This window comes from Panthera leo, chromosome E2, assembly GCF_018350215.1.
Source record: "Panthera leo isolate Ple1 chromosome E2, P.leo_Ple1_pat1.1, whole genome shotgun sequence".
NCBI classification, from domain to species: domain Eukaryota; kingdom Metazoa; phylum Chordata; class Mammalia; order Carnivora; family Felidae; genus Panthera; species Panthera leo.
In genome coordinates, this window is record NC_056693.1 from 50,363,101 (window position 1) to 50,375,984 (window position 12,884).

Below are 12,884 nucleotides of genomic sequence, written 5' to 3' on the forward strand. Positions count from 1 at the left end.
AATTATAAATTTTAAGTCTGGGTTGAGGACAGATAAATGTCTAATTTCTGTATGTTGCCCCATGTGATCTTTGTGCTGAAGAATAACACACTGTGCGGTGCCAACTGGAGGCACTAGACCGTGTGCAGAATTCTCACACCCCCGCTTGTGTAAATCAAACATTATCCATCCAGTGAACAGGCTAGACCACCGTGAAGTCAAAGCCGACATCTTACTTCTGGTGCAGTGACATCGAGTGATAATTTATCTGTCATCTTCAGAGGTGCTTAACATGCCGACTGCCTCCAGGAATGGATCCATCCATTAATTCAACATTAAGTATTCCCTAGAAATCTTCATATTTTAAAACTTCCATCTCAAACGGGTTCAGTGCTGAACCTCTCCTTGCTATTGCAATATATTCACTTGTGGGTGCCTGTTATCATAGACTAATGAGACTAACCTGGCTTGAACCTTTCTTTATTCTTAGAATCTCTTGCTTATTAAACATCGTAGCTAGGAATACAAAGTTCCTCATGGTACGACAATGTGCTTTCTGAAAGTTCCATCATCTTTCTTGGTGACTGAGTTTGCTTAGTTTTATTCCCTGCAGGCATATTGCAAAATTTATTTTATTCTGAGATAGTTTGAAATGTGTCAGGAAACACTACCTGGAGAAAAGGAGATTAGCAGAGCTGTTTATATTCCTGGCATATTGTAGTCACCCCCAAATATTGTTGAACTATTATCGTCTCAGTTGTTACTCTAACATTCTTAATTGGTTAATAAGTCATCTAGAAAACATAGCGAGGTTATAATAACCATATCCTATACCACAGAAGAATTTTAAGCACCGAAAACGTGTGTAGTGGCCTGTGCAATAAATTGATACTCAGAGAGCATTCATCACCTTTTCTTGATACATCAAATCTGAAACTTCGGAGTCTCCCTTGGTCAAAATATAATATTTCAGTGTACCTGATAATAGTTTTAAATATGAATCCTGGTCTTCACTTGCCATATAAATGGGTTTTGTTAGGAAAACAAGCATTAAAGGGGAAATATCTTCAGTCACAGTATGTAATTATAATGGAAATTCTCAGGTAGAAAAATAGCGTGGATTGTATTGGAATTAGGAAGTTGCTGATTCATTTCTTATTCTTCGAAACTGTAATAGTGCTTGACAACCATAACGGCAAAGAAAGATTAATGAAAAATACATAAGTATAATATATGTGCTCATACTCCATAAAATTATTTATTTCACTTGGATAGAGAAACACTTAGAACATCATTAAAACTCAGAGAGTAATGGTTAATATTATAGTTCTTTATTATTTAAATAATTAGAAACAGGGCTTAGGTAAGTGTTAGAAAAAATCAATATAAATGGAACATTCTTTTGTGAGTCAAAGGATAAATAAAATCACAGTGAAATGTTTTTGACATTAAGTCATTATGATTTATTAAAATGCATGTGTATATGGCTTTTATATGCATATAAAAATAAAGTATTTAATTAAATAGATGGTTGGTAATTTTATCCCAAGTCAATATAACTCCTTTCCCAAATAGTTTCAAATACCAAGGTATTTCATAGTTATTGATTTATCTTTTCTTATGCGCAGTGCACATTTTCAATCTTTATGCCTTTTTTTGCATTCCAAAAGACTAAGTTCCTATGTTTAACTGTAATACATAATTTAATATTATGTAATAATAATATAGTATAATAATTGTATGATAATTACTGTAACATTATTTCATAAGAATCCTATGGGAGTAATGAGAAATACTTTGTATAAATTGCAGTTTGTCATTTAGATCAAACTAATGATGACTGCAAGGGGCTCTTCCTCCCTCTTTTAATTTTAAGAAAATAATCAAATGGCTACTTCTTTTCTTTTCTTTTCTTTCTTTCTTTTTTTTTTTCATAATGAAGCAGTCTGTGTACTAACTCCTGACTGATTATGATGTATCCTGACTTACTTTGTTTTGTTTTGTTTTGTTTTGTTTTGTTTTGATCAGGTTGTCCTGACAACAGCTTTGGATCCAAATGTAAAAATCCACTTGGTGGATTTCAGGGATGTATGAGACTCATTTCTGTCAGTAACAAGGTGGTCGATCTGATTTCAGTTCAGCAGGGATCCCTTGGGAACTTCAGTGACCTTCAGATAGACTCGTGTGGAATCACAGACAGGTACGGATCTCATTTTTTCTTTAACTTGGACCCGTCCATTTTCAAATGTTTGGCAGCATATTAAAACTTATATATAAAATGAACATGTTTTAAAACTCCTTTTCCCACCGTCACCTATTCCACAGGAAATGGATGATAGTCACATTAGCAATAAGAAAAATATGCTTTTAGTTTTATGCTTCGTGTTTCCAGGGATAAAATTTAGGTGGGAGACATGTGACCATGTTATTTATATGTTAACATGCTACCGATTTACAAAAGGTAATGTTGATGCTGCTATAACTTTTATTTACTTTATTTTTATTTTTTAATTTGCATCCAAGTTATTTAGCACAGTGCTGTAATGATTTAAGGAGTAGATTCCAGTGGTTCATCCCCTATGTATATAACACCCAGTGCTCATCCCAACAAGTGTCCTCCCTAATGCCCCTTACCCATTTACCCCATCCCCCATCCACAACCCCGCCAGCAAGCTTTGGTTTGTTCTCTGTAACTAAAATTCTCTTCTGTTTCGTCCTCCTCCTTGTTTTTACATTATTTTTGCTTCCCTTCCCTTATGTTCATCTGTTTTGTATCTTAAATTCCTCATACAAGTGGAGTCATATGATATTGGTCTTTCTCTGTCTAATTTCACTTGGCATAATATCCTCTAGTTCCATCCACGTAGTTGCAAATGGCAGGATTTCATTCTTTTTGATTGCCGACTAATACTCTATTGTATATATGTACACCACATTTCTTTATCCATTCATCAGTCAGTGGACATTTGGGCTCTTTCCATACTTTGGTTATTATCAATGGTGCTGTTATAAACATTGGGGTGCATATGCCCCTGTGAAACAGCACAACTGTATCCCTTGGATAAATACCTACTGGTGCAATTTCTGGGTCATAAGATAGTTCTATTTTTAATTTTTTGAGGAACCTCCTTACTGTTTTCCAGAGTGGCTGTGCCAGTTTGCATTCCCACCAGCAGTGCAAAAGATCTCCTCTTTCTCTGCATCCTCGCCAACATCTGTAGTTGCCTGAGTTGTTAATGTTAGCCATTCTGACAGGTGGCAGGTCGTATCTCATTGGGGTTTTGATTTGTATTTCCCTGATGGTGAATGATGTTGAGCATTTTTTCATGTGTTAGCCATCTGGATGTCTTCTTTGGAGAAGTGTCTGTTCATGTCTTTTGCCCATTGCTTCATTGGATTATTTGTTTTTTGGGGTGTTGAGTTTGATAAATTCTTTATAGATTTTGGATACTAACCCTTTATCTGATATGTCACTTGCAAATATCTTCTTCCATTCTATCAGTTGCCTTTTAGTTTTGCTGATTGTTTCCTTTGCTGTGCAGATGGTTTTTATTTTGATGAGGTCCCAATAGTTCATGTTTGCTTTTGTTTCCCTTGCCTCCAGAGACGTGTTGAGTAAGAAGTTGCCGTGGCAGTGCTGCTATAATTTTAGACAAGTATAAATGTATCAAAAAAATATTAAACTCAATAAATTAGTACATTCTAACAGTAGTATTGATCAGCACGTACCAGTAAGTCAGAGACCTATGCGGCTGGTTATCAAAATGTCTTTTGCTTCTCTGACAGCTGACTAATATTTTCAGTGGCATAGCAGTTCAACGGTTGCTCTGCTCCTAATGTGTACCTTTAACAGCACATTACTGTCTTCTCTGCAGGGAAAATAAAAAGGAACCCCTCCTTTGGAAAAGTTTGGAACTATAGCATTGATCAAGGTATAAACATGATCCAGTAGTTTCATTAGGAGCTCTAGCACAGGACATGATAGCATAAGATTTGGGAGTTAATTGTAAAGGACAGGTAAATTTTAAAATAACAATTGATAGTTAATAATTAAAAAGTATTTTTAGGCATGGGCAACTATAGCCAAATAATCTTGCCAGTCATGTTTTAATATGAAGGTTGTTAATTTTAATTATTGAGTTTAATGGAATGTCATGGTCATTGCGGATAAAAAAATTAAACATTGTGCCAGACTTAGCTCCTACCCTGTAGAGGTGTTCAATATATATTTTGAATAAATATAAATACTGAGCTTTAAAAATAACTTTTTATTTGCATGAGACATTTTATCAACATAAACGTATATATTATATCTGTTATTATATATGATGTGTGTTATATCTAATAGACTGTTAGTCTGTCAGTGCCTGTGGATCCTGTTTTGAACACTAATAGGTGTTGTGTTGTGTGTAGAAAAAAAATAATTGTAATCTCATTTAGCAATGGATTAAAAGGCCATACTTTCCTCTTTAGGAATATGCATTTATCTATTTAACCCAATTTGTAGCTAAAATAATTCCTTCTATAATGAAAGATGATACGTAAAGGAAGACTTTAGACAGTAAACCTCAGTTGGCTTGATTTTGGTACTAAATGACAGTGACCTTCTCCATAGTTACGTCCACATCAGCTCTAGAACCTTCATCCCCATTTGGGGAAGGGCATGCCAGCTCTGAAGAGGTAGGGCTCACTTTCAAGTGGCTAACAATCATTAGGATCTGCGGGGAGATTCAGTCATCCACAATCAGTGATAGTCGTGTTAACCATCTTAGATTGTAGACAATTCCTTTGGTGCTGGTGGATCCACACTTCTCCAAACTGGGTTTCTCCGAAGCTGCCATTTTACCCGAGGAGGCTGGATTGCCTCCTTTCTGGAGATACACACTTGTAAAACAGAGGACTGTGGTTTATAGCCCAGTTGGAGAATGTATGGTTTTAGTACCACACTTTGAGAAGACTTTTCAGAAAGAGTGAGCAAATTGTGGATAGATCTTGGCTATACATGCTTTCTTTTTTTAAGAAAAACTTATGACTAATAGTAACCCTAGCAGTATTAAAAATAATAGCAAAAATCAAAGTAATTTTTGTGTATGTTTACCTTTTAAGTTTCCAAAAGTATTTCTCGACTCATTTTCTTATATTCAGAAGAAAACATATATCCATTTATTTTGGTCGTCTATGCTATACCTATTGACATAGCTTGCAAGCATTATTAAATAAAGTCTCTTTTTTAAAAAAAATTGTTTACCAGTCTGTATTCTCAGCACTTAACATGAATTAGTATTTAAGTCTGTGAGTTTGAGTGACTATGTGTAAGGATGATGCAAGTGTGTAAGGAGTCTGGGAATGCATGTGTGAATGACCTACAAGTGTGTGCACGTGTGTGGGAATAGCGTTGATGTGTGTGAGTGTGTGTATATGTACAAGTTAGCATGTGAGGAGCTGTGTGGCGGTGTATGTAAGGATTTGCATGAGTGTGGGAGGTGCTTCTGGATATGTAAGTAAGCTTGTGAACGTGTACGTGTGTGAGAGACTGTGTGTAACGACCATTCTAAAATGAATTTTGCCTATTTATTTTTTAATGTTAAAGATCTCATTGGGTATATTAAATGACTTATGAATTGGACAGTGTCCCATTTAGCAGATAGAGGGGCGCTCCCTAAAATGAATTTTAAATTAATTAATGTGTATTTAAAGTAACCCTCACAAAACACCCTTAGAGTCTCTTCCTGGTAGTGTTTGTTTCTTGTAAATCTGAGAGCAGGTGCACAGAGAGGTGAGGTTGGCTAAGAGGACGCAGCTCAGGACAGAGCCCGCATCCGATCTCAGCGCTCTGGGGCTGGCCAGGTCCCACTGAAATGTCTGCCTGCCAAACTGCACAGCCCCCTGGGCGCACATTCACATCTATGGTGGTTCCTATTCAAGCTACATATAATAAACACATAATTTGATGGTTTAATACATTGCAGTGAAAAATAAACAGGAACGTGAAAAATATACTTAAAAATCTGCCAGGAACGTAAACAAATGTAGCTCCTTTTTTACTGTAACTTTAAGTTGGATCAGATCTACATGTAAAGGTGTACATATATTTACACACATGCTCACACTCACCTTTGTACGGTCATTCGCACATACTCTTTACACACAGACGAACAGCCTTTCATACGTGTGTACACATTTGTGTGCTCACTCACACGCTTCCAAAGCTTTACCACATCCAGTCTTTACAATACACTCTTTATTTGCACATTCTGGCGCCTCCTTACTTACTAATCCACGCACATGCACACACACATGCGCACACTTACAAGAACATTCCCACACCCCTTACACACTCACATCTCCCTTATCCACATTCACACACGCACACTCACCTAGAAGCCCTGCCCCTGTCCTCTATGGACATACAGGGGAAGTGACCCTAAGTCAGAAATCTGGGTGCCTGAGGGCCGAGGGAGGCCAGTCCCTCGGCGAGGTGAGGACAGAACCACAAAGGGGGCTGCTGTCCGTATCCCCGGCCCATTATGAACAGCGAAAATAATGACAAATATCAACAGAAAAGTGTTGGAGGCTACAGAGAATGACTAAGGAAAGAGAAGAGCGTAAATTGTTGAGAACACTGAATGAAAATCAGTCCTTCACTCTACAATGTAATTTACTCTAGGTTACTTACTAGTTGTCAGGAGAGGCTACTACACGGTGAATTTCAACACCACCCACAATCCAGTCTTCACATTGTACTTAAAAGAGGCGAAAAGTCAGGTCTAACAAGAATCAAGGAAAATTAATTCAATATCTTTCAGCAGCAGCAAATCAAATAGAAATGGCACATGTATCACACTGATTATTCATTCTTTAGGATCTTAGGTATAGCCACTTATATCTTTTAAAGCATGGCTGAGGTCCGTGAGCCTGCTGTCCTTTTCTTTTCTGATCACCAACTAGGATTTGTCGTGTCTTAAGTTTTTTAATCTACCTCTTTCTTCTAGATTGTTACTGATCTGAAATGCTTAAAAAAATACGTACAGCATGAAATATTCCTGAATGGATTCCTGTGAATCTATAAAAATACTAAAATATATATAAACTTAATTGGCATAGAAAGATGCCCACTATTTATTTGTGAATCCTTAAGAAGGAGGTTGGAAAATAACATACGATTTTATTTATGAACATAATCACACACACAAAGGCATATATACGTTTATATATGCATGCGCATGCATGTATATATTTGTAATGGTGATTTTTATATATGAGATTATAAACCATATTTCTCCTCTGCTGTGTCCTGGGTTGTTTGATTTTTTGTACAGTGGATATCTGTTTTTTATAATCAGGAAAATTCACTGGCATTGTTTTCAGTTAAAATTGGAGAAATCCTATGAGCAGAACACAAAGTTCCCATCCTTAGTTTTAATAAAGGAGGTGGCAGAAACCCCAAGTGTGAATATATTCTTGATAGGCTTTGCAGTTTAATTTTTTGTTTGGGAGTAATGGCGAGCATTTCAAACTTTGGTCTCAATAGATCTTTCCATATCAATACTGAAAAGCATCCATAATCTGATCAGGGCTCTTCAGGTCAATACCAGAAGCTCCCCAAGTTTTTTGGCCACAGTGCCTTATATAGTTCAGTAATTTTTTCATAGTGTTCCAAGCCAAAAGATATAACTAATGCCTTCATTTAAGATGTAACTTAGGTCCAAACAACTTTATAGATATGTCCTAAAATTTAGTAAGCCTTTGAAAATGGAATATACATACATAATATATATTGTAATTTATATATGTAGATTATATATATGTATATATATAATTTGAAAAATATTTTAATTTTATTTTGAATTCAACACAGCTACTTCACAATTACACGTGTTTACCTGTTGAGTATTGCACAACTTTTCAAAACTTGGGATCAGGTCAGACACTGCCACCCTCATTTTTGTTCAACACTGATTTCACATGGTTTCACGTGGTTTCAGTTTTTTAGCAACTACTGAAAACCCAGGTTCTTAAATATGGGACATCATTGAAAGGAATGTATTATGATCTAATGTTGACATTGAACTACCTCAAGCAGGAAATTGTGCAAGTTTGGGCAGATATTGAGTATGCCTGTATTTCTCTGGAAAAGTTCAAATATCCTGGGAGCCCCTGTGAGTTCCATTCAGCACCCTAGAGCACCCCAACACACTGCTATGAATTTGTGTGCCTGTCCAATGAAACTTCAACATTCCTAGAGGTATTCACTCTACTCAAAAAGTGAATAAAGATGTCCCTCTGTCTTACTTCCTTCTTTTCTTCTCTCTTTTTTATTCTTGTTTCTTTAAATATTCAGTGTAGGAAATCAGTAAGATTGAGTGTTGTTATTTTATGTAAGCTATTGGTATTTCTGGCAGCATATTGAATTAGTGTTATGTTTACTTAGGGAAAAGAAAGTGCTCTGATGTAGCAGGACATGTTGAAAATTAAGCAGTCACAACCAACGAGAATTGGTTGAAATCTGATGCAGCTATTGATCTAAGGTTTGGTTCTGTGATTAAAGCACCTTAATGGCAGACTGAATAACCATTAGTCATGTTAAATTTACCCTTTCTGGTACTGTGGACATTCTTCTCTCACATGACCATGACCAACAGTTTATGACAGCTCAAAATGAAAAGTAGTGATTGTATCTGTACCTTTTTGTAGGTGTTTGCCCAACTACTGTGAACATGGCGGTGAATGTTCCCAGTCCTGGAATACCTTTCACTGCAACTGTGCAAACACTGGCTACGCGGGAGCTACTTGCCACAACTGTAAGCCGAACACACTTGCTTCTTCTTGCCTCTGTTCCGATTTCCTTGTTCCATTTCCCTTTTCGTGGCTGTGCGCGTATATGTCCGTGGATTGGAACGTGCAGGCCTGAATTTTAGCGTCCAGTTGATTCCTAGTTTATTTTAAATCCATACCTCTTTGCACAAAGTTGTCGAAGTAGCTTATAGAAGTAGGTAACATAAAACAGGATAGAAAAGAGTAGGAGAGCTGGCAAAGGAGAAATGTATATCGAAAAAAAAAAGGCAGCTAAGGATAAATATAAATTGTGAATAAACATAGATAATGAATAAATAATAAATAATACAGAATGAGTAATCCTTAAATTCTCATAACCCCATTAGTGAGAATAATGAAATAAGCATGGCAGGTAACGATGTTAATCATAATACTTCATTTTATTGAATGTTTTCTAAATGCAGGTACTGATATAATATTTTATATGTCCCAATTCATTGAATTCTGATGTTCCAGATTCACTGAATTAGTAGGTTACTATTATTATCCCTAGTTTACTCATGAAATAACAGAGAGAGACTAATCACCTTGCCCAAGGCCCCTTCAATAACTGAGGGACACTGAGTATGTGAACTCTTGGAATTGTGCTTCAGAGCCTGGGAGCACAACCAATAAATACTCTATGTATATTATAAACCACGCAGTTTTTCTGATGAAGTGTTTGCATGCATTGTAAGTAAGACTCATATGCCGTTTTGATGTCCACTTTTTCAGTACGTAGGACGGGGAGATCTAAACGCCCATTTTTCTCTCCCACTTTTTCACATTATTACAGACACTGCTGAGCGACCTCTCTCCTACTACGATGTCCCATAGGCTTGACCTCAGGCGAGGGTGTTCTATGCAGTCATCAGTCTCTCCATTCGCAGTCTCTTCACCGTGTGCTACTTTTACTCCTGTCGGAGTGGAGAGTTAGCATCCCGGGCTCCCAGCCCTGCAGGTTCTGGAAGGGACCCTCAGAGGTCCTGATTCGGGGCTGACGAGGGCGTGAGCAGGAGGGGCTCCTGGTGTCACCCTCAAGCCTGCACCACTGCAGCCAGGGTCATTCTTAGGCATCAGCTTATGTTCTCATCATGAAGGATGCCTACTGTTGCGAAGGCCACGCCTCACTGTAACTAGAGACCAAGTTACTTGAGCCAGGTCCAGTAGCAGAAGGCCAGTCTAGTTGACTTTTTCCACCATCTTCCTAATTGTAGTAACTCCCAACAAAACGCTAATTCAATGTGTTTTAATTGACCCTTTGTTTGTAATTGTTATGAATGAATCTAAATATTTACATTCTGAGGGAAAAAAACTGGTTGATAAAGTATTTTTGTTTATGGCCACAGTTTGCTCTAAGCATGGAGTTAACTTACTAGGTTCTTGAACAGGTAGTCCAGATGGAGCTGAAGGGTTTTGGCCAATAAACATTTTGAGAAATGGGGCCAGGAGGACAAACTTGGTTGTAGTGAAGTCTTCACTATCGTTAGCATAAATAGAGAACGGGGCAGGCATGGAGTCTTTAAAAGGTTTTATTAGAAAATAACATGTTATAAACATTCATATTATAAAGAGTCAAGCAATACACACGAAGCAAATGTACTCCCAATTACCATCATGGAATCATGTGTCCTTTCTTTTTCAAAGTTTATTTATTTATTTTGAGAGAGAGAGAGTACGAATAGGGTAAGGGCAGAGAGAGAGGGGAAGAGAGAGAATCCCAAGCAGGCTCTGCACTATCACTGCAGAGCCTGACATGGGGCTCGAACCCGTAAACTGTGAGATCACTACTTCAGCCAAAATCAAGTCAGATAGTTAACCAACTGAGCCATCCAGGCACCTCAATCATGTGTCCTTTCTAATACCAACCCTGACTCTCAAGTTATGTATATCTCCTGCCAACTGCCTTCAAAGAATTTATGAACGTATGTATATGTGTGCAGAAGTGAATAAAATAACCATTTTTACATGCCTGTTTCACTGCACAAAATATAAATGTGACTAGAAAACAACCCATGCTTAAATTCTTGTCTATGTAATATATAATAGGAACAAAATAAAACCATCAGAAGGTGAAGGTATAGGGAAGTAAATTTGTATGATTATCTGAAATTTCAGTAACATTGAGCAAATTAGTTAACATTATTTCATATTGCCTAAAAAGTCATTAACATAATTTTCCAAAATTTAGACTAGATCAAGGAAGGACATTCAGGGTATGACTTATTTCTCATTTCATAAAATCAAAAGCTTTATGAAAATTATCAGTACATTTGACCAAGTGTTCAATGCGATGTGTGTATCATATATAGCTATTAATATCAAAACTTGTACATGGCAAATGTATAATTGTATAATCAAAAACGTCCAATTATGGGGACACCTGGGGGCTCAGTCAGTTAAACATCCAACTCTTGATTTCTTCTCAGGTCATGATCTCATGGTTTCTGGGATCAGGCCCCTTGTTGGGTTCTGCACTGACAGTGTGGAGGCTGCTTGGGATCCTCTCTCCCTGTCTCTGCCTGTCTCCTGCTCATGCTTTCTCTCTCTCAAAGTAAATAAATGAACTTTAAAAAAAAAAAAACCCATCCAATTATGGATCAAAACATATTGAGACCACTTGAAGGAATATTTAATATAGATATTTCTTCTGCCTCCAGTTTTAATTATCTTAAATTCTCATTACAGAGAATTAGAGAAAGTTTCTTTTGTAAATTACTTTTAAAATTATTGATGAAGAGCTTTGCCGGTCATTATTTTTTTTAAGTAATTTTTGTGAGAAAGGAGAATTGTTACAACATTATTTAAAACCTTTCTATTTCATAATTATTGGATAATAGCAGATTATTTAAGGAGATTACGCTATTGTGTTTCAGATGTTAGGTGATGCTAGAATTAGAAATTCCAAAGTGGATGTCACAAGATCCATTTGAATGGATGTCCAAAATGGGTGTTACAGCGTACTTATATGTTAACATTTAAAACACATACTGTCTCTTTTGTTGTTTTACCTAATGTAAAAAATATTTTTTTATTTTGACTCAGTAATCTCATATTCCTTTAATGACAGAAAGAAATGCCATGCAATTCAACCTCATTCTGCCTTTCTCTATATAACCTACTTTCATCCATATTAGTTATTTTTTTTTAAAAAAAGAATGAGTTTTAAAGTGTGTCCTATCTTTTCTCCTGGTCAGTAATGTACATATTACATTTCAGCACTTGGAGTGTTTTGTGTCCAAATTAGAACTTCAGAGATTCATTTTATACTATTCCATTTATGATGGTCCATTTTTTTTTACAGCTATCTATGAGCAGTCATGTGAATCCTATAAGCACAGAGGAAATACTTCAGGGTTTTACTATATAGATACAGATGGAAGTGGTCCCCTGGAACCCTTTCTTCTATATTGCAATATGACTGGTGAGTTAATCAATTTTCATTTAATAGTTAAATTTGCATGAAGCTTTAAACACACAAAATTAAAATGAAACCAGTAGAAAGTTGGCCTAATTTGCAACTTGATTAAAATGTATATTGTTCAGCGAAAGAGCTCAACATAAATCTTTAAAAAATAGTTTAATGGTAATGATTTAAAATGTTTTATTATTTTCAATGAATGCGGTATCTGGGTAGAACATCTAATAATGAAGTATCTTATTAAGTCTCCAAACAAAAAGGACAGACTTTATTTCTCTGAGAAGATTGATACATGTGAAAGCTTTGGAAAATAATTTACTTTTTAAATGTAGGTAAACATAACTTGTATTCTTGAATTTGTTACTTACGTACATTTAAATAGGTATTAATAGTCATGGAAAATGTGTTTGATTAAATGCAACATCCACTTATGAAAAGGGAGAAAATGAAAACTCAGTAAATTACCAACGGAAGGAAATTTCCTTACTTTGTTAAAGAGCACTCACAAAAAACTCTCCAGCACATTCATACTTCATGGTGAAATATTGAAATCTTTACCTGTGTTACCAGCATTAACACAAGATGCCTGCTATTATCACTCTGTTCACCACTGTATGGGATAGAGGTCCTTGCCAGTGCAATAAAGCAAGAGAAAGAAAGGAAGGATCAA

At 36.2% G+C, this 12,884-nt stretch overlaps 1 protein-coding gene across 3 annotated transcripts in view; it reads left to right on the top strand.

The window, feature by feature from the left end:
* The window catches only part of CNTNAP4 (contactin associated protein family member 4), a 253,150-nt gene that overhangs the window by 163,472 nt on the left and 76,794 nt on the right, over positions 1-12,884 (top strand). For all 3 annotated transcript variants that reach the window (XM_042919722.1, XM_042919723.1, XM_042919724.1), the window contains exons 10-12: positions 2,008-2,179; positions 8,674-8,780; positions 12,098-12,217. In XM_042919722.1, coding sequence (XP_042775656.1) covers positions 2,008-2,179; positions 8,674-8,780; positions 12,098-12,217 — 399 coding nt within the window. The remainder of the gene's footprint in view (positions 1-2,007; positions 2,180-8,673; positions 8,781-12,097; positions 12,218-12,884) is intronic.